Source organism: Procambarus clarkii, chromosome 40, assembly GCF_040958095.1.
Source record: "Procambarus clarkii isolate CNS0578487 chromosome 40, FALCON_Pclarkii_2.0, whole genome shotgun sequence".
In the NCBI taxonomy this organism is placed as follows: Eukaryota; Metazoa; Arthropoda; class Malacostraca; order Decapoda; family Cambaridae; genus Procambarus; species Procambarus clarkii.
In genome coordinates this window covers 31120839-31142519 of record NC_091189.1, presented here as the reverse complement: position 1 = coordinate 31142519, position 21681 = coordinate 31120839, and the positions used below count along the sequence as shown (strand labels likewise).

Sequence of the window (21681 nt, the reverse complement as noted above, 5' to 3'; positions counted from 1 at the left end):
CACATAAGAGGTTGTTCTGGAAACTGGAAAATATTGGAGGAGTGACAGGTACGCTTCTAACATGGATGAAAAATTTTCTGACTGATAGAAAAATGAGGGCTGTGATCAGAGGCAATGTATCGGACTGGAGAAATGTCACAAGTGGAGTACCACAGGGTTCAGTTCTTGCACCAGTGATGTTTATTGTGTACATAAATGATCTACCAGTTGGTATACAGAATTATATGAACATGTTTGCTGATGATGCTAAGATAATAGGAAGGATAAGAAACTTAGATGATTGTCATGCCCTTCAAGAAGACCTGGACAAAATAAGTACATGGAGCGCCACTTGGCAAATGGAATTTAATGTTAATAAATGCTATGTTATGGAATGTGGAATAGGAGAACATAGACCCCACACAACCTATATATTATGTGAGAAATCTTTAAAGAATTCTGATAAAGAAAGAGATCTAGGGGTGGTTCTTGATAGAAAACTATCACCTGAGTACCACATAAAGAATATTGTGCGAGGAGCCTATGCCATGCTTTCTAACTTCAGAATTGCTTTTAAATACATGGATGGCGATATACTAAAGAAATTGTTCACGACTTTTGTTAGGCCAAAGCTAGAATATGCAGCAGTTGTGTAGTGCCCATATCTTAAGAAGCACATCAACAAACTGGAAAAGGTGCAAAGACATGCTACTAAGTGGCTCCCAGAACTGAAGGGCAAGAGCTACGAGGAGAGGTTAGAGGCATTAAATATGCCAAAACTAGAAGACAGAAGAAAATGAGGTGATATGATCAGTACATACAAAATAGTAACAGGAATTGATAAAATCGACAGGGAAGATTTCCTGAGACCTGGAACATCAAGAACAAGAGGTCATAGATATAAACTAGCTAAACACAGATGCCGAAGAAATATAAGAAAATTCACCTTCGCAAATAGAATGGTAGACGGTTGGAACAAGTTAAGTGAGAAAGTGGTGGAGGCCAAGACCGTCAGTAGTTTCAAAGCGTTATATGACAGAGTGCTGGGAAGACGGGACACCACGAGCGTAGCTCTCATCCTGTAACTACACTTAGGTAATTACACTTAGGTAATTACTCAGCTGTCAGGCCCCTTGGCAGTACGCAATGGGTAAGTCGCACTTGAAATATTGAATAGGTATTTGCTTCTAGTATGGTGCCCGTGGGTTCTGTTATAACCTTCTAGGAAGCGTTTAAGGTCAGGATTGGCATTACAGTTCAGAGTTTTAAGTATACAGTATAGAGTATAATTGAGAGGATGTGCAGTGACCTAATATCTAACATGTTCAAAGATTTAAGTAAAGGGGGGCTGAGTGCTGTCTGGGGCCAGAGTTTATTATTGTTCCAATAGCAGATTTGTGTTGAGTAATTAGAGGACATAAATGATTTTGGGTAGTAGAACCCCATGCACAGATACCAAAATTAAGATAAGGATAGAGGAGAGAATAATAGATCATTACCAGGGGGGCAGGGCAGGGCAGGGTCCATAGTACAGTATCTGATTTTAGAAAGAATTCCACCTGTTTTAGAAACGTTTTTTGCTATATTTTGAATGTGGCCCTGAAAATTCAGCTTGTTATGAATGAGAACACTAAGGAATTTGCCATCTACTTAATTACTATGTTGGATTTTGTTAATTCTTAGATTAATTTGATCTGAGGATTTATTACCAAACAAAATATAGTAGGTTTTGTCAATGTTAAGGGTGAGTTTGTTAACAGTTAGCCAAAAATGAACTTCATTTAGTTCAGTAATCACTGTGTCATTCAAAATAAGAGGATTAGAACTGGATAATATGAAGGTTGTTTCATAAGGAAATAAAATTGACTTGAGATTTTGATATGCATTTGGAAGTTCATTAAAGTAGATGAGAAAGAGGAGAGGGCTGCCCTGTGGAACACCAATGTTGATGGATAAGGTGGGAGAATTAGAATCATTCACAGAAACGAACTGGAGCCTGTCACTAAGGTAAGACTGAAGGTATTGGAGGGAGTTACCTTTGACTCAATAATGATGTAATTTAAGAAGAAGGTTGTGGTGGTTAACAGTGTCAAAAGCCTTAAGTTGGTCAACAAATAACTCAACAGGGAACTCATTTTTATCAAGAGCTGCATGTATAAAATTAATCATACTAATCAGTGCATTATAGATCCTGGACTGACTTAATAAGTTGTCTTTATACAGATAGATACCTACTCACTAAATAAAAACTCACATAAAAATGTATATTTAAAAGTCTTAACATTAACCTATATGTACATTTTAAAATTGTAATTTATTGCTACTGTGTTAAGAGTAATAGGCAAATTTGTATTGCAGATGTCAGAGTGCAGTGTAATTGGCAGTTACACAGTTCAGTTTCTAGAAATGCGGAGCTTTAGTATGCGTCTCCAGTCAACTTTAGCATCACATCTGGTTCAACTTGTTGTAAATATGAAGGTATGTCTGCAAAAGAATATTTTGTATATTATCTGTACAATGCTCACTTGATGGCCACAGTATCCATTAGTGCCTTTGAACAATTCAGTTTTGATCCCAGCCAATCTTAGCCTGTTAGTTAATTTCAGATGGATGTGTGAAACTGTTTCTAAGCAAGGCCCTCTGAGTACTTTCCCTAAGCCACCCAGTTCACTGTTAATATGCTAGGTCCTGAATGACTTTGAGCCTCTTGGGGACAAGTAGCCTTAAAAATTGTGTTGTCTCCCTGTTCAAACAGAACAGGGAGCTTAGTGGAGAGCATATGGTACAGATACCTCAATGCACCACAGAGAAGAACTGTCTGCTATTATGTCAAGTATAATTGCTATAATCACTACTAACACCACCTCTTACTCTTTCTAGCTTGTGCTCAATACACCAGTCTGTGCACATTACACCATCCTGTGTTTATTGTACCAGTCTTTGCCCATTATACCATACTGTATTCAATACACCATCTTGTGCTCATTAGACCAGCCTGTGCTCATTAGACCAGCGTGTGCTCATTAGACCAGTCTGTGCTCATTAGACCAGCCTGTGCTCATTAGACCAGCCTGTACTCAGTGCACCACTCTGCTGTACTCAATACACTCCCTGAACTCATTTATACCTCCTATTATAATTATACTTCCTGTCCCTCATTACAACATGTTGACATGGGCAAGCCTAGGGGTGCATTTCTTGATTTCCATCATGAGATTAAATGTTTATTGTTTCATACATTATATATATTGTTACATATGAACATCTAATGTACATAAATATTTGTTAAGTTAATATCTTTTCTGTGGAGAGCCCCGTCTGCTTCCAGGAGCTGTTGGATTGATATTAGCAACATTAGTCGGGGGCTTCAGTCATATGGAGTTCTTATGCATACCGGAAACCATGAGCTAGAACCAGGTTCCCTCAGAGAGAAGAAGGGAACAATGGCCTATGAAAACTCCACTCTTTGAGAGTATATTCATGTTGGCCATTGAACGGGGTTAGGTACCCAGAAAGGTAGGTACCCCCAAAACAGACCCCAACTGGCAGAAAATTGCAACCCAAGACCAAACAGAGCCCCTAGAACTCCACCACAAGAAAAACAAGGTAACAAGCAAATTGTCATCAAACCGATGCTTTGCTTGTTTGCCCCCCCCCCCCCACCTTCCTCCACTTGGGAGAGGGAGGCTTCCCCTATCCAAGCTGGCCACCTGCTCACCAGTTCGGAGACTGAGCAAACAGAAGAAAACTGCCGACCAAAGGGGAGGGTGGGTGCCAGGGAGCCTCTGGGGCTCACCCAGAAAATGATATTTCATTACATTCGACGCTGGTTTTCTGTGAGGAGCCCCGTCAGCTCCCTGGAGCTAGATACCTAAAGATAAGTAAAAGAGGGACTTACCTGGGAGGCAGCAGCATCGCATGCCTCATGACGAAGATGGGGCTGGCCGCAACCAATGGTCCAAGGCCACACAAGACTGCTGAGGTCTTGTGTGGCCACCCCTTCCACCCCCCCCACCCACCCATGGGGAGAGGGAGACCCCCCACCCCCACCCGGGCCGGTCGCCTACTCATCAGTTCATCAACTGAAGCTGGCTGGAGCGGACATCCTCTCTGGCCTCGATTTCTGTCAGGGTTTTTACCTTAGTGGTTGTACCTTCTATGTGTTGGGGTGTTGGCCAGGAGTACCGGTTCTTCGGGCTGTATGTGCTTATGGTTATCTTCCCTAGGCGCCCTGTATGTACATCCCTTTGGTTTCAAGGTTATCATCTCTGTGGCTTTCGGGTTCTCACTCTCATAAGGGTTGCTGTCGCTTGGCATCGGCCTTGCCCTTGGGGTCAGCGGTGATCTTGGTGCTTTAGTTTGGCCCTGGGTAAGGAGTGTTTTGAGGTGCTCAAAAACCCCAACCAGCATCCAACCACGAATGCTGGTTGGGGTGCACGGTGCTGCACAGCTTACATACTAGCAGCAACCATGTCTTTCTGGCCTCTTGTTGTGGTGCACTTTCGAAGTTTCTTTTCATTCTTTTAAGTTTTTGTTGCCTGGCTTCCCATTAGTTATGCCTAGGTTCTGTTGGTAGGCCTCCACTCAGTCCCCGAGGTTGCTCCCTTCACAGGGGTCAGTTTGCCCAGTAAATAGACAGGGTTCAACCAGGGTTCAACTTAATTTCTCAAGCTAAACGAAATTTCTTTCATCCTAAACCTGCTTCCAACACTAGTAGCACTGTACTATGCCTTCCCTTCATATCTGAACTCAAAACTTTTACCAATACCTTTCGTCCTCTTGACATTAAACTCGCCTTTCGACAAACTAACACACTTCGTAGCAATCTAGTTCACACTGCTCCTCCTGCTTCTAATGCTGCTGGTGTCTACTCTATTTCCTGTTCATCTTGTCCTCTCCAATACTTTGGCGAAACTGGCCGTACACTGAATGACAGACTTAAAGAATACAAGAGAAGTGTTAAGTCTGCAGACACTAACAATGCTCTCTTCTGCCATGTGAGGGATTCTAATCATCCCATTGATTGGTCTTCCTCCAAAATAATCTTTCCTGCCTCTACTCTACACAGACGCCGTCTTGTAGAATCGGCTCTTATAAACAATGTACCCAACATGAACTTGAGTCCTGGCTTTGTTGCTGTGGACTCTTCCCTTTCACAGTATATACTCAAATGCTCTAATCTTTCTAACAAACGTGACTTAACATAAGCTTTCCCCCTTCCATTTCTTTCTTTCTCTTTCCTTTTCTTTCTCTCTTCTCCCTTTTTCTGTTCATTGTCTTCTCCTACGCTCCCTTGCTATCCTCTTCTTTTTTCCTATTACTATCTCCTTCGGTGGTTATAATAGGAGCTGCCTCGTATGGGCCAATAGGCCTGCTGCAGTTCTCATTACTACTATCCCCTACACCTGACTTTCCTCCTCAGCTCTCTCTTGCCTATTTATTGCCTGTCCCTACCTCCTCATCACAATCGACTTGAGAATGGTCCAGGACGGACCGAAACGTCGTCGTCCCTTCAATTTCTAGTGTGTGGTTGGTCAACAGGGTTCAACCAGTTTTGCAGCACCAGTGCCTGGGCTTCCCATAGGGACACCTTCCCCTGTGAGCTCTGTAAACCCCTATCGGGGCATGGGTGACCATGAGTATGTCTTCCGAGTTCCATCTCGCCTTGTGCGAGTTTGAGGGTTGTTTGTTGCCCTTGTCTCAGGGTGATGATTGTCTGTTTTGCCTTCATCATGCTGCTTGTTGGGTCGAAGACACCTTCTACCCGGAATCATGCAAGACTTGTTCCCCACTCATTATCCACTCGCTTTGACCTTGGTTCAGTCTGTGCCCGAGTCCTTTCCCTGTTGGCGTGGTTCGCCCTGCTCCCTACCCCCCTCCCCTTCCCCCTGCAGCCAGCTTTCAAACATTTGAGGGTTTTGGAGTCGGGGCAGGGTTTAGTTGGGGATGAGACTTGGGCAGCTCAAGGGCTGCCCAATTCGATGCATGGACAGAGGCCTTTGAGTTCGATCCTTTCGCTGAGGCTGCAGGGTCTTACCAGCAGGTTCTTTGATGCCAGGTTCTTTCTTTAAGGGGCATGGAGGACGGCTCTGCCCCAGAACCTGGTTTTGAGGCTGCAGGGGCTGGGAGGGGGGAGTCAGCCTGGGCCGCTTGGGTCCTGTTCGATCCTGCCTTGGCTTTGGTGCCCCTCAATGCAGGGTTTGCTGTTTCAGGATTTGGTGGTTATGGCAGGTTCGTTTCCAGGTTTTTTTTGGTTCTGTGGCTTTGTCTGTTTGGAGGTTTACAACCTCTCGGATTTCCCCTGCAGAGGTTCGGGAGGCCCTGTGTGCTCCTGCGAGACCCGGACTTTGCCTCTGTGATGAATCTGGTCTGTTTTGAGTTCAGTTCCTCGTCTTCTTCCTATTTGGTGCGTTATATGGTTCCGGCGTCTTCCTGGCTTACAGACTGCCCTTTTTTTCGCTTGGGGTGTGGCATGAGTTCTGTCGTACCAGCACGTTGGATTGGCAGGAGCTTACTACAGGTTTGCAGGTTTACCTGGGGGGAGGGGGCACTTTTGAGCACCTCAGTGCGTACCTTTATACTTCTGTGTTTCTTTGTGAGGTTGGCTTGCTCCAGTTGCACACCCAGGTTCCTTCTCTTTCGACTACCTTGGTTGAGGAGGATCTTTGCTCCCACGGGCATCTGGCCTTGTTCCTGTGCTTCTTTTTCTTTCTCAAGTTGTCCTTGGACTGGCTTGTGGAGGATGTGTAGGCACTGAGTGCCGGACCATCATCTGGGGCATTGGCGGCGTAGCTGAAACTGTATGCACCTATTTTTCTCAGGGAGGTGGGGCCTGTTTCTTGCCTCTCGCCTCATGTGTCGGCATGCCGTCCTTGCTCTCTCTATTGATTCGGTTTGGGCCCCTGGCTCTTAAGTTTTCATCTCCGTTCTGTCCGTTATTGTTCTCGGACTCGGTTGTTTCTCAGTTTTGGCAGGCGGCTTCTGCTAGTTGCCGTTCTCTTTCCGATTTGTTGGTGATCCGGGGTGGGCGTTCTCGCACTTCCCAGAAAGGTCATGCCAGGGTTCAAGTCTCTGCAGGTCGAGGTGGGTCCTTGGTGCAGCGTCTCTGTCGGTGCTTCCTCTGGAGCTGTTTTCTTCTGGTTGGCACAGTGGTCACTGTATGTAAGTCGCTTTTCGGAAGGAGCGCCGGTCCATTTGCGGTCATCCTGTTGACGGGGTGCTGGGGAGGGGGGTGCTGACTCTGTTTGCCCATGCTTGGTCCCACGATTCGTGGGAGTTTTGGGTCGTGCCCTCCAGCCTGTGGTGGCGTTGTGCGGTTCCTCCTCCTTTCGGAGGATCAGGGCTGATGGGCCAGGCTTCTTTCCCTTCGCTCTGTCGGGTCATCCTAGTGTGGGTGTGCTTGGGTGTGGTCAAAATGACTTAATCCCAGAAGTGGGTTTCTTGTTTGTTTCCAGGATTGGAAACAGGACTGTGCGGATCTTTGGTTCATTCTGGACTTGTCCTGTCTGAATCGCTGGATTCCTTGCCCCTCCTTTTGGATGACCACTCTGTTCCAGGTCCGGCTTCTCTTTGAGCTGGGTTCTTGGATGGTGTCTCTGGACCTCTGGGACATGTATTGGCATGTCCCTTTTCATCCAGGGTTCTGGAACTGGTTATGTCTTGTGGTGGGACAGCAAGCTTACTGCTTTCATTGCCTTCCCTTCGGGCTGAATATGGCACTTCACATTTTCACGCGTCTTACCCGGGTCATAGTGGCCCGTCTGCCTCTGCTTGGTGTTTGGTTTTTGGCCTACCTCGATGACTAGTTGGTATGGGTTCTCAGCCAGTTCGCATGTCTGCTTGCCAGGGTTTAATTCTTTCCCAGCTCGCCGAGTTCGTGTTCATGGTGAACTGAAGGAAGTCCCATTTGGTTCCGTCCTAGGTTCGGACTTGGCTGGGCCTTGTCTGGGATTTTCGGACAGTGTCCATGTTTTTTCCTCCAGCAGCGTTGCTCCAGCTGCAGTCCTGCCTTCAGCTGTTCCTAAGGGGGTCCCATGTCACTCAGTGGTTGCTCGAGCAGCTGTGTGGGAGTTTGAACTTTGCCGTGCTGGTTTACCCGCTGGGTCGGATTTGGCTTTTGCATCTGTTCTGGTTCCTTTGGGGGCTGTTCCTTCCGCCACTCTCGTGATCGCTGGGTTCTTCCACCGGGGGCCTTGCATCATTTGCTGCTTCTCCAGCTTCCTCTTCGGGTTTATCAGGGTTTAGTGCCTTGGCACTTTCCGAAACCTTTGCTCGATGTGTGTTCACGGACGCTTTGTCTCTCAGCTGGAACTTTGTGGCCAGTGCTCACCAAGCTGGCCTGGGGCAGTAAGCTCCATCGCTATGTCAGGCTCATAGCACGGTGCGGGAGTTTGCAGCAGTGTGGCTTTCACTGCAGTGAATTCGGTTTGCTCGAGGCTCTACGATTCGGCTCCATTCAGACTGCACCCTGGTGGTTCATATCCTGAACCGGGGGGGGGAGGGGGTCTCTTCAGTCCTTGGCTCTTTGGGGTTGGTTGCTTCAAGTGACTCTTCTGCTGAGTTCTTGGGGTTTAGCTTTCCTCATGGTTCACATAAGGGCATGTCCAATGTCCTGGTGGACACGGAATCTGTTCACGGAATGGACTGTCGACTCCTTCAGTTGGCCTTACCGGATGTTCAGACCCCCCTGAAGGGGACCTCTTCACGTTGGCATGGTCGAGACATCACCCAATATATGTGGTGCCCTTCCCCAACAGCGAAGCCGTCGCGGTAGATGCTTTTCAGCAGGACTCGACGAGGTGGAGTTACTTGTACTTCTTTCCCCCCAGTCCAGCTGTTGCTTCGGGTTCTGGCTTGGCTGGAGTCCTATCTGGGGAGGGTTCTCCTTCTAGCCCCATGGTGGCCAGCTTAGCCTTGGTTTCAGGCGCTGCTTGCTCGGTGTCCGAACCCAGGGCATTTTCTGCGGCATTGCCTCTTTCAGCAGATTGGACCGATAAGGTACCTCGCTGGTTCGATCTACTCTTCCGCTCTTTGCTTCTGGTGTTTCTGACGCGTGTATGTATCACCACTTGTATTGTGATCAGGTGGCTTCTCTCATCGTGTCCCCACCTGCGGTCTTCTCGGCGACTGTATGAAGTCTCTTGGCGTTCTTTTTGCCACCTCCTTTCTCTTCCTAGGGTGACTTCTGATTCTGTTCGTGTTGTTTTGTCTTTCCTTTCTTGGCTCTTACAGGACTGACATCTTATGCCGAATTTTGTCGCCTCTTATCGTGCGACACTGGCAGAGCCGCTCCAGCTTGTGTTTGGGGTGGATGTCACTTTGGCTCCATTCTGTAAGCTTTCTCGTGCATTTATCCACCTTCGGCCTGCTCATTTGCTGTCTGAGCCGTCCTGGTCTTTGGATTGGGTGCTATCTTTTCTCTTTTCTTCGGTTTGTTGTGTCCCCTTTGATCCAAGATTGTTTTCAAAAGGTTTTGTTTTTGTTGGCTCTGGTCTCTGGCCCCTTTTGTTTGCTTCTGGAGGGGTCCGTGGGTTATTGATGCTTGGTCAGACCGGGGGTGCATCATATTTTGTGTCCAGTTGCGGCTTTACGACTTTACCTTCGTGCCTCGGGTTCTGTGTCCATGGACGTGCTTTGGATTGATCTGATATCCCTTGTTCCCTGTTCCAGGTCTCGGGTCTCTCAGGTTATCTGTAGGGTTATCAAGTGTAGCCAGCCTGCGGTCTACCCTCATGCCCTTGATGTTCGGAAGTTTGCGGCTCTTGCTGCTGTTTTTGGGAACATGTCTTGGGCTGACATTTGGGCACGGGGGTATTTGGAGGTCGAACAGGGTCCTGGCTACCCGTTATCTTGTGAACGTTTCGTGCCCTCAGTGGTCTTGTGTGGCCTTGGTCCGTCGGTTGCAGCCAGTTGCCCCATCTTTGTCATGAGGCATGCAGAGCTGCTGCCTCCTGGATAAGTCCCTCTTTTAATTATTTTTGGGTCTCTAGCTCCAGGGAGCCGACTGGGCTCCCAACAGAAAACCAGTGTTGAATGTAATGAAACGCCATTTTCTGGGTGAGCTCCGGAGGCTCCCTGGCACCCACCCTCCTTCCCTTCAGTCAGTGGTTTTTCTTCCGTTTTCTCAGTCTCTGAACTGGTGAGCAGGCGGCTGGGTCAGGTGGACGGGACCTACTCTTGGCTCTGGGGGGGGGGGGGGGAGCATGAATGAGCGGCACATCGGTTTGATGACAATTTGCTTGTTACCTTGTTTTTTCTTGGGGGAGAGTTCTTGGGCTCTGTTCGGTCTTGGATTGCAGTTTTCTACCAGTTGGGATCTGTTTTGGGGCACCTACCATTCTGGGTGCCTAACTCCAGTCAGTGGCAGATATGAATATACTCTCAAAGAGTGGAGTTTTCATAGGCCATTGCTCCCTTCACCTCTCTGAGAGAACCAGGTTCTGGCTCGTGGTTCCTGGTAGGCATAAAAACTTCATAATACTGAAGCCCCAGACTAATATAGCTAATACAGTATCAGTCTGATAGCTGTCCGATTACATTCAACCCTGTTTTTTTTCTTTTCAGGGACTCCTAATGAAGTTGGACAATTCTATGTTGCCTATTTGTAATGCTGAAGTTCAGACAGAAGAAAGGGGTTTGTGTTCATTGTGCAGATGTCAGGGATCCATATGTGAACCTCTTAAGACCATCCCATTAGAAGATGCCAAAGACAGACTAGACACGGCTCTTCAAGAGAAATCTTTTGAATCACCTGAACTTGTTCACTTGCTTACCTCAGCACCTTTAAGCCAGCTTAAGCAAGAGATAGCATGTGTAACAGAATCCATTGTTTCTGGTTCTTCACAGTGTCATGAGGTGGAAATGGCTGTAAATGATATGGATTTTAAAGAAATTAAACCAAAGGAAATATTGAAGATCAGAGATAATGGTTTGATTACAGACTCTCAGACAGAAAAATGTGTTTTAGCACCGCCATTGCATACAACCCTTGATGACAGTATTGACCTGGATTATACTGCATCTTCACAGCTTGAAGAGGACTCTCAGGGGGAGATTTTATTAGATGATCTGGTTAGTATTAGTCTTGTTATCTTCCATATTTTCATATTTTCTTTTTTTTTTGAGGTTTATGTTCAATATCTCTAGAGCACCTCAATGTATTAAGTTAATAATGTACTTTAAATATTTAAATTTTGATAAAGAATAGAGCTGCTAGTAAACTGTAGCAATTAACTCCATGTCAACTATAATCTTCTGAGCTGCAGTATCTCGCATTGTTGCTCTCTAAGGTACGTTTGCATTATGTCAGTTTGCAACATTTTGGTACAAGCACCACTGGGGTCATCTCAGATTGTCACTGCAATATTATTCCAGTGAGAAAATCAGTAGGAGCGATGAGGACCCAAACCCCACACACTTTGGTACTCCAAAGTCCAAGTATGTGGGGTTCAAATCCCACATACACATATTCAAATTCTGTTGGACCCGCGCTTTTGAATGGTGTGAGACTCAGTCGGCATTTCAGGTTTTCCTGGGGGGCGACTTCGAGCATCTCAATGCTTGTTTGTTTGCCCCTGCCCTTCTGCGGGATGTTGGTGTCATGCAACTTCATGTGCAAGTTCCTTCCCTTTCGGCTGCCTTGGTGGCGGAGGATTTAGGTACTCATGGCCTGCTTGCTTCGGCCCTGCGGTTCTTTTCCCTCCTTGAGCTGTCCTCGGACTAGCTTAAGTTGGATGTGGGGGCGCTTGGGGCCGCTGCCAGGTCCGGTGCGTTGCCCTCCGCGGGCCAGGCGTCAAATGCTTTGCTGAAGCTCTTTGCGCCACTCCTGTGGGATGCGGTTTCGCGGTTCTATGCTTCTCGCCTCGTGTGTCGGCAGGCGGTGCTGGCTTCTTCCTTAGAATCCGCTTGGGCCCTGGCTCTCCGGTTGTCTTCTCCTTTTTGTCCATTTCTGTTTGCTGAGTCTGCTGTGATGCAGTACCTGGCCGCGGTTAGTTGTCGGCCTATGTCTGAGTTGTTGTTGCTCCGGGGGATTCGTGAGGGGCCTTCCCGGAAAGGTCGTACCAGGGCTCGGGGTTCTTCTTGTCATGGTAGGTCTTTGGTGCCGGATTCGGGGCAGACGCAGCCTACAGTACCAGCTGTTTCTGGTCGGCACGGGGATTGTCCTGTTTGTCGCTTAGGTTCTCGCAAGGTGTTTCGGCTCTTTGGCAGTTCGTCTCATTAACGGGGAGAGGGAGATGGGGGGGGGGGGGCTCGCCCTGTTTGCTTGCGCCCGGTCCCACAATTCATGGGCTTTTCGGGTCGTTTTGTGCGGCCTATGGTGGTGTTGGGTGGCTCCTTCCCACTTGGGTGGTTCGGGGCTGGAGGGGGCAGGCCTCTTCTCCTGCGCTCTGTTGGGTCATCTCAGAGTGGGTTTGCCTGGGCGTGGTTGAAAAGACGACGTACCTCAGGTGGGTTTCCTGCCTGTTTCCGGTCCTGAAACGGGACTGCACGGACCTCCGATTCATTCTGGACTTGTCCCGTCTGAACCCGTGGGTTTATTGCCCCTCCTTCTGGATGACTACTCTATCCCAGGTCTGTCTTTTGTTGGAGCCGGGCGCTTGGATGGTGTCCCTGGACCTCAAAGACGCACATTGGCATGTCCCAGTTCTTCCGAGGTTCAGGGACTTACTCGGTTTTGATGTGGGGCGTCAGGGTTACCGCTTTCGTTGTCTTCCCTTCAGGTTGAATATGGCACCTCGCATTTTCACATGCCTTACTCGGGTCGTGGTGTCTCGCCTGAGTCTGTTAGGTGTTCGGGTTCTGGCCTACCTCGATGACTGGCTGGTTTGGGCTCCCAGCCAATCCGCGTGTCTGCTCGCCAAGGATTTGGTTCTTTCCCAGCTCACCAGGTTCGGGTTCATGGTGATCTGGAGGAAGTCCCATCTGTTTCCCTCTCAGGTTCGGTCTTGGCTGGGTCTGGTTTGGGACGCTCGCACCACTTCCTTGTCTCTGCCTCCGGTAGCTCTGCTTCGCCTGTGGTCCCGCCTTTGTCTGTTTCTGAGAGGTTCCCAGGTCACGTGGCGGTTGCTTGAGAGTTTGTGCGGAAGCCTGAACTTTGCCATGATGGTCTACCCCGCCGGGTCGGGTGTGGCTTCGTCGGCTATTCTGGTTCCTTCGGGAACGTCTTTTTCACCTCTCTCGCAACCTCTGGATTCGGCCGCTGGGGGCTTCCTCTTCGGGTTTTTCGGGGTTTAGTGCCTTGGCGCCTACCCGAGCCCTAGCTCGATGTGTTCACGGACACGTCGTCTCTTGGCTGGGGCTTTGTGACCAGTGCTCACCAGGCCGGCCAGGGGCAGTGGGGTCAGTCTTTCCGTCGGGCTCACAGCACGGTCAGGGAGTTCGCGGCAGTGTGGATGTCGCTCCAGAGGGTTAAAGTCACTTGCGGATCAATGATCCGGCTCCATTCGGACTGCTCCTCGGTGGTTTATTGCTTGAACCGTGGGGGGCTCGATGTGGTCCTTGGCTCTTTTGGGCTGGTAGCTTTGGGTGACTCGTCTTCTGAGTTCTCGGGGTTTGGCTCTCCTGGTGGTTCACATCCGGGGGGTGTCCAACGTCTTGGTGGACGGCCTGTCTCATTTCCTTCCCCTTTCCACGGAATGGACGGTCGATGCCGACTCTTTTCGTTGGCTGTGCCAGACGTTCAGGACTCCAGATGTGGATCTATTCACGTTGGAGTGGTCAAGGTGTCTCCAGGTATACGTGGCGCCCTTCCCCGACTGCGAGACCATCAGAGTTGACGCCTTCAGGCAGGACTGAGTGAGATGGGGTTACCTGTACCTTTTTTCCCCGGTTTGACTGTTGCTACAGGTCCTGGCTCGCTTGGAGACTTATCAGGGAAGAGTTGTCCTTCTGGCTCCTTTGTGGCTGGCCCAGCTTTGGTTTCAGGCGCTGCTTGCTCGGTGTCCAAACCCGAGGGTTTTCCTGCGTCTTTGCCTTTTTTCAGCGGATCGGACCAGCCCGGTACGAGGCTGGGTCAGTTTTCTCCTAGAGTCTTCGTGTCTGGAGTTTTTGACTAGGGTGTATCATCACTTGTATGGTGTGCAGGTGGCTTCGTTGTTGGTATCCCACCTGCTAGCTTCGTCTCAGCATTAGTATGAGGTTTCCTGGCGGTCCTTCCGGTTCTTTCTATCACTGAGTAGGCATTATTCGGTCTCTGATAGGGTTGTTCTGTCCTTTCTCTCTTGGTTGTTCCAGGACCGTCATCTTATTCCCAATACTGTCGCCTTGTATTGTGTGGTGCTAGCAGAGCCGCTTCAACTTGCTTTCGGTGTTGATGTTACTTCTGCCCAGTTTCGCAACGGGCGTTGTTTCACCTCCGGCCTGCTCATGCGCCTCCTGAGCCGTCCTGATCTTTGGACCGGATTGCCTCGTTTCTTTTTTCCCCTCGGTTTGTTGTGGCCCTTTCCATTTGGGATTGTTTTTATAAAGCTCTTTTTCCTGTTGGCATTGGCCACTGGGGGTCGGGTCGGGGAGCTTCTTGCTCTTCTCCGGCGCAGAGGTTTCTGCTCCTTCGGTCCTGGTGGTCGTTTTGTTCGGTTGCAGCCGTCTCCCTCTTTTCTAGGGAAGAATGAAACAGCTGTGTTTCGGAGGGGGACTTGGGTTGTTGATGCTTGGTTGGTCAGGCTGGGGGTGCTTCATGTGTTGTGTCCGATTGCGGCTCTCCGCCGTTATTTGCGTGCCACAGCTTCGGTGGCCGGGGATGCGCTTTGGGTTGACCCGGTTTCCCTTCTTCCCTGTTCCCGGGCTTAGGTCTCTCAGGTTGCCTGCATTGTTATTAAGTCTAGCTAGCCTGCGGTTTATCCCCATGTCCACGACGTGCGCAAGTTTGATGCTTTGGTTGCCGTCTTTGGCAACTTGTCTTGGGTTGACATTTCGGCACAGGGTTTTTGGATGTCGAACAGGGTTCTGGTTGCTTGCTACCTGGTGAATATTCGGGGGCCAGGTAGGGCCTGCGTTGCCTTGGGTCGGTGGTTACAGCCAGTGTTTACTAGTTGTTTACTAGTTGTGTTTTGCGGGGGTTGAGCTTTGCTCTTTCGGCCCGCCTCTCAACTGTCAATCAACTGTTTACTAACTACTATTTTTTTTTTTTTTTTTTTTTTTTTCCCCACACCACACACACACACCCCAGGAAGCAGCCCGTTACAGCTGACTAACTCCCAGGTACCTATTTACTGCTAGGTAACAGGGGCACTTAGGGTGAAAGAAACTTTGCCCATTTGTTTCTGCCTCGTGCGGGAATCGAACCCGCGCCACAGAATTACGAGTCCTGCGTGCTATCCACCAGGCTACGAGGCCCCAGTTGTCTCGACTTCGTGTTGAGGAGTGAGGACAAACCGCCTCCCGGGTAAGACCCTGGTTTTCCTTATCTTTGAGTAGTTAGCTCCGGCGAGCCGAAGGGGCTCCTCCCCCCCAGAAAACCAGCGTTGAATGTAATGAAACGCCATTTTCTGGGTGAGTCTCGGAGGCTCCCCGGCATCCCTCCCTCCCTCCCTCCGGTCCACTTGTATTTTTTGCGTTTTCTAGGGGGAGCCCCTACGGCTCCCCGGAGATATCCATGGCTGATATGGATACCGAACTATTTTGCATCAGACGATGTGGGTGGAGTTCTAGGCCTACCGGGGACCACGAGCCAGAACCTGGCCCCCTCACAGAGGCACGGGAAGCAATGGCCCATAGAAATGCACCTGTGATTTGGAGCATTCTATATCTGCCATCGACCGGGACAGGCACCCAGAAAGGTAAGGGCCACAAAACAAACCCCTATTCTGGTTAACAACGAAAATCGACAAACGAGTGAACAGAACTCCCCAAGAAAAACGAGCAAACAAGCATGACGTCACATGAGCTGCGCAGCATGTCTGCGCAACTCTCCTCTCTCCGGGAGGGGGAAGGAGGAGCCCCAGACCCCAAGTCAGTGATCGCCGCAGTTCCTCGGCTGAAGGGATAGTGCATGGTCGTGTGGCTCCAGTTTCAGTCTTGTCTCAGTGTTGTGACTTGTTTTCAGTGCTTCTCTTACGGTGGTCGTGTGAGCTGGGAGTAATATTCTCAGGTACTCGGGCTGCATGTGCTTAAGGTCACCTTCCCTGAGTGCCCTGTAAGTACTGCCCTTGGGGCTTGGGGTTGCCTTCCACAAGTCACCTTGGGTCTACCTCTGTTGGCTTTTCGCTGCTTGGCGTTTGGCCGCCCGAGTGTTTGGGGGTTTTCCTCCCTTGTTTACCTTGGGGTAAGTGGTAGTTATAGTACTGGTAGGGCGCAGGGTAATCCGTAGTTAGTTTTCACCTATAACAGCGGCCGGCTCTGTTCTCTCTGGGTACGTTGTCCTCTTGTGTGTTTTTTCTTTTCTTTTTCCCTCATGGGGGGTCTGCCTTGTATTCCCTCCCCCTTATATTAAGGTCGTTTGTGTGGTGGCACCCCCTGCTTCGCCCTCACGGGTGGACACGTCCCGTGGGTTCAGCTTTAGCAATTTGCTTGGTGATTTGGGGTGCCTGTTAGCAGTGCCCTGCCTGGGATAACCCTTAGCAGACCTGTCTAGGGGCCCTGGGGAAACCCCACGGGGGCTCTCGGGTTCGATAGTGGAGACCCTTGCGTCCCCTCTCGCTTTGTGCGAGTTGAGGGTTGCTCTGTCCCCTTTTCTCAGGGTGACTCATTATTTTTGCCTCCGTCATGCTGCCTACTGGGCCGGTGACACATTCAACCCTGAGTACTGCTAGCTGTGTTGCTTGTTCATGGCTCCTTTCACCCAGTCTGCTAATGAATTACCTTGGGTGCAGGTTGTTGCAACCTGTTCGGGTTGTCGCTTTCCTGGACGCCCCGAGGCTGCCCTGCTTTGCGTAGGGACCCAGACTTGGGGGTTTTGGTCGTTTAGGCCTTGGTTCCGGCCACGCCCCCTTGTTTTTCCCCTTCGGTGGTTCTTTTTATTCCCCCCTCCTGCTTCCGCCCCCTAAGTGTCTGAGGGCTTTGGGGTCGGGGCGGGGTTTAGAGGTTTCTGAGACTTGGGCAGTTTCGGGGGTTGCCCCGTCCGGGGTAGCTGCGGAGGCATTCGAGTTTGTTCCTCCGGCCGATGCTCTGGGGTCTGACCAGTGGGCCCCTTCTCTTCCAGCTCTTTCTGCTGCCCCGGTTTTTTCTTGTGAGCCCGGGGCTTTGGAGGTCGACTTGGCCCCGGGGCCTGGTGTAGGGGCTCCTGGGGTTGGGGAGGAGCTGCCTTGGGGTCTTGGGCTCCATTGGACCCCGCCTGGATTTCCGTCCTTCTGAGCGGGGCTTACTGTTGCAAGGAATGAGGTTTTCTTTTCCCCCCTCTGCGTACGATTTGGACTTGGGTTCTGCTCCTCCCCGGGTTCGGTTCCGTGTCCCTGTGGTTTCTTCGGTTCTGTCTTTCGGAGGTTTTCGGCTACCCGCATCTCTCCACCTACGGTGCGGTCAGCCTTTGCAGCTTACCTCCTGCGTGACCCGGAGTTTGCCTCCGTAATGGTTCCTTCTTCGTTCAGGTTTGGATCACCGTGTCCTTACTGGGTGCGTTGTGAAGTTCCGGGTTCGTCCTGGCTTGCAGACTGCCCCTTGTTTTCGCTGGATGCTTGGGACTCGTTCTGTCGAACCCCGCACATTTGAGTGGCGCAAGGCGTTGACGGTGGTGTCCAGGTTTTCCTGGGGAGCGATTTTGCACATCTTAATGAGTGTCTTTTCGCTCCTGCCCTTCTGCGGGTTGTTAGTGCGGTGCGGCTCCTTGTGCAGGTTCCTTCCTTGTCGGCTGCACTTGTGGCGGAGGAATTGTGTGCTCGTGGCTTTTTGGCGTCGGTCCTGCATTTCTTTTCCCTCCTGGAGCTGTCTTTGGATTGGCTTGCAGAGGATGTAGAGGCACTTGGGGACATTCCTGGATCTGGCACCTTGGTATCTGCTGCTCAGGCATCGTCTGCCATATTGCTCTTCATGCTCTTTGCGCCGGTCCTGCGGGAGGCATTGCTACGGTTTTGTTGTGGGGGCATCAGTGCTACCACTTTCGTTGTCTCTCCTTCGGGTTGTATCTGGCACCTCGCGTGTTCACATGCCTTACTCGGGTCGTGGTGGCCTGTTTGCATTTGTTACATGTTCGGGTGTTGGCTTACCTCGATGACTGACTGGTTTGGGCTCCCAGTCGGTCCGCGTGTCTGCTCACCAGGGATTAGTGTTCCCCAGCTCGCCGGGTTCAGATTCCTGGTGCACTGGCGGAAGTCCTGTTGGTTCCCTCCCAGGTTCGGTCCTGGCTGGGTCTTGTGTGGCTCTCAAACCGCTTCCTTGTCTCTTCTTCCGGAGTCTCTCCTTCAGCTGTGGTCTTGCCTGTGTCTGTTTCTGGGGGGTTCCTAGGTCACCAGGCGGTTGCTCGAGGGTTTGTGCGGGAGCCTGAACTTCGCAATGTTGTACTACCCGCCGGGTAGGGTTTGGCTTCGTCGGCTGTTCTGGTTCCTTCGGGAACGTCCCTTCCACCTCTCTCTTGATTGCTGGGTTCGACCTCCGGGGGATTTGAGTCGGCTGCTGTGTCGCTGGCTTCATCTACGGGCTTTCGGGGTTCGGTGCCTTGGTGCCTGCCCGAGCCCTCACTCGATGTGTTCCCGGATGCATCGTCGCTAGGCTGCGGCTTTGTGACCAGTGCTCTCCAGGCTGGCCAGGGGCAGTGTGGTCCGTTCTTCCGTCGGGTCCACAGCATGATGCGGGTGTTCACTGCAGTGTGGTTTGCACTTCGGTGGGTTTGGGTCGCCCCCGCGGATCGACGTTCTGGCTCCATTCGGACTGCTCTCCGGTGGTTCCTTGCTTGAACCGAAGGGGTTCGATGCGGTCCTTGGCTCTTTGGGGTTGGTCGCTTCGGGTGACTCGTCTGCTGAGTTCTCTAGGTTGGCTCTCCTTCCGTTGGTTCTGCCGGACATTCGGGCGCCCGGAGGTGGACCTCTTCGCGTTGGCTTGGTCATGGAGTCTTCCATTTTCCGTGGCGCCCTTCCCCGACTGCGAGGCTGTCGGGTTCGACGTCTTTTGGCGGGTCTGATCGAGGTGGGGGTTCCTGTACCTCTTTCCCCCGGTTCAGCTGTTGTTCCTGGTCCTGGCTCGCTTGGTAGCTTTCCAGGGTCGTGTGGTCCTCTTGGCCCCGTGGTGGCCGGCCCAGCCGTGGTTTCCAGCGCTGCTTGCACGGTGTCCGAACCCGGAGTTTTTTCCGCGGCTCCGCCTCTTCTGGAGATCGGGCCGGTCCAGTACGAGACTGGTTTGCTCTTCTCTGCGAGTCTTCGCGTTTGGTGTTTTTGACTCGTGTTTCTCACCATCCCTATGGTGAGCAGATGGCTTCTTTGTTGGTTTCTCACCTGCAGGTTCCTCTCGGCGGTAGTATGAAGTTTCCTGGCGGTCCTTCCTGTTCTTTTTGGCCCTTCGTCGTTGTTCCTCGCTTTCGGTTTGAGTGGTGTTGTCATTTCTCTCTTGGTTGTTTCAGGCCCGTCATCTGGTGCATAATACTGTCACCTCGTATCGTGCGGCGCTGGCGGAGCCGCTGCTGCTAGCTTTCGGTATCGATGTTCCTTCTGCACCGTTTCGCAGGCTGTCTCGTGCGTTGTTTCACCTCCTGCCTGCTCATGCACCACCTGTGCCGTCCTGGTCTTTGGACAGAGTGCTCTCCTATCTTTCTTCTCCTCGGTTTGTTGTGGCTCCTTCGGTTCAGGATTGCTTTGCTGAGGCTCTTTTTCTGTTGGCATTGGCCTCTGGGGGTCGTGTGGTGGAGCTTCATGCTCTTCTCGGGCGCAGTGGTTTTTTGCTCCTTTGGTCGTGATCATAGGTTTGTTCGTCTGCAGCCGTCTCCCTTTTTTCTGGCGAGGAATGTGACTGCTGCTTTCCGGAGAGGTCCTTGGGTTGTTGCTTGGGTTCTCAGGCCGGGGATTTCACCTTGTGTTGTGTCCGGTTGCGGCCCTCTGCCGTTATCTACACACCGCGGCTTCTGTGTCCGGGGATGCACTCTAGGTTGATCCGGTTTCCCTTCTTCCCTGTTCGTGGGTTCGGGTCTCTCAGGTAGTCCGCGGTGTTATTAAATCTAGCCAGCCTGCAGTCTATCCCCGTGCCCATGACGTTCGTAAGTTTGCTGCTCTAGCTGCCGTCTTCGGTGATATGTCTTGGGCTGACATTCGGGCACGGGATTTTTGGTGGTTGGACAGGGTCCTCGCTGCACACTCCCTTGTGAACGTTGCTGGGCCCAGTCGGGCCTGTGTTGCTTTAGGTCGGCAGATGCAGCCTGTTGTCTCAACTTTGAGTTGAGGAATGGAGCACCGACCGCCTCCCAGGTAAGTCCCCATGTTTTATTCAGTAGTCTTTGGGGAAGTAGCTCCGGGGAGCCGTAGGGGCTCTCCCCAGAAAACCAGCGTTGAATGTAATGAAGCGCCATTTTCTGGGTGAGTCCCGGAGGCTCCCCGGCACCCTCCCTCCCTCCGGTCGGTGGTATTTCGCAATTTTGATATCCAGCCTCAGAACTGGGACGGGGATCGTCGGCTCGGGGGTCTGGGGCTCCCCCTTCCCCCTCCCGAGGAGGGGGGAGTTGCGCAGACATGCAGCATGGCTCGTGTAACGTCATGCTTGTTTGTTCGTTTTTCTTGGGGAGTTCTGTCCACTCGTTTGTTGATTTTCGTTGTTAACCAGAATAGGGGTTTGTTTTGTGGCCCTTACCTTTCTGGGTGCCTGTCTCGATCGATGGCAGATATAGAATGCTCCAAATCACATGTGCATTTCTATGCGCCATTGCTCCCCGTGCCTCTGTGAGGAGGGCCAGGTTCTGGCTTGTGGTCCCTGGTAGGCCTAGAACTCCACCCACATCGACTGATGCAAAATAGTTAGGTATCCATATCAACCATGGATAGCTCTGGGGAGCCTCCGGGACTTACCCAGAAAATGGCGTTTCATTACATTCAACGCTGGTTTTTTGGACATCCAGCCTAAGAACTATAGGTTGGGTCACCAGCAGATGAGTCTGGGGCTCCCCCCTTACCCCTCCCGGGAAGGGGGTGCGCAGACAGCGGCGCGGCGACGTGATGACGTCATGCTAGTTTGCTAATTTTCGTTTGGGGAGTTCTGTCCACCTGTTTGGCTTTCGGTCGCAATACTTTTACCAGAATAGGGGTTTGTTTTGGGGCCTCTACCTTCCTGGGTGCCTGTCCTGGTCGATGGCAGACATAGAATTGAGACCGCCCCAACCACAGCGGTGGTCTCTATAGGCCATTGCTCCTCATGCCTCTCTTGGGGGTGGGGGGAGGGGGGAAGGTTTTGGCTCGTGGTCCCCGGTAGGCAAGAACTCCATGCATTGACTGATGCCAGAAAGATATACATATCCATTCAGCCTGGATAGCTCTGGGGAGTCCCCGGGACTCACCCAGAAAATGGCGTTTCATTACTTTCAACGCTGTTTTTTTTAATTTGAGTTAAAATTATCATGGAAATTTGATCAAACATAACCTAACCTACCTAACATAACTAAGTCAATAGTCCTATTTAATATAATAATATTATTTGGAATACAGTAAAGCAATTTGGAAAGAAATATTTGAAAATAATGAAAAACACTCTGCTTATTAGGCAAATTGGGTTTTGTATACTAGACCAAGTAGTGCAATTCAGACTGTTAGATACAACATATTGTACAACATATGTACAGTACGTATTTTAATTAGTCTT

The 21681-nt window shown here is 50.6% G+C and overlaps 1 protein-coding gene across 1 annotated transcript in view; it reads left to right on the top strand.

Annotated features, from left to right (window-relative positions):
• Nucleotides 1–21681, top strand: part of LOC123757990 (uncharacterized) — a 71179-nt gene that overhangs the window by 10446 nt on the left and 39052 nt on the right. The window contains exons 2-3 of the mRNA XM_045742074.2: nucleotides 2338–2457; nucleotides 10543–11049. Coding sequence (XP_045598030.2) covers nucleotides 2338–2457; nucleotides 10543–11049 — 627 coding nt within the window. The remainder of the gene's footprint in view (nucleotides 1–2337; nucleotides 2458–10542; nucleotides 11050–21681) is intronic.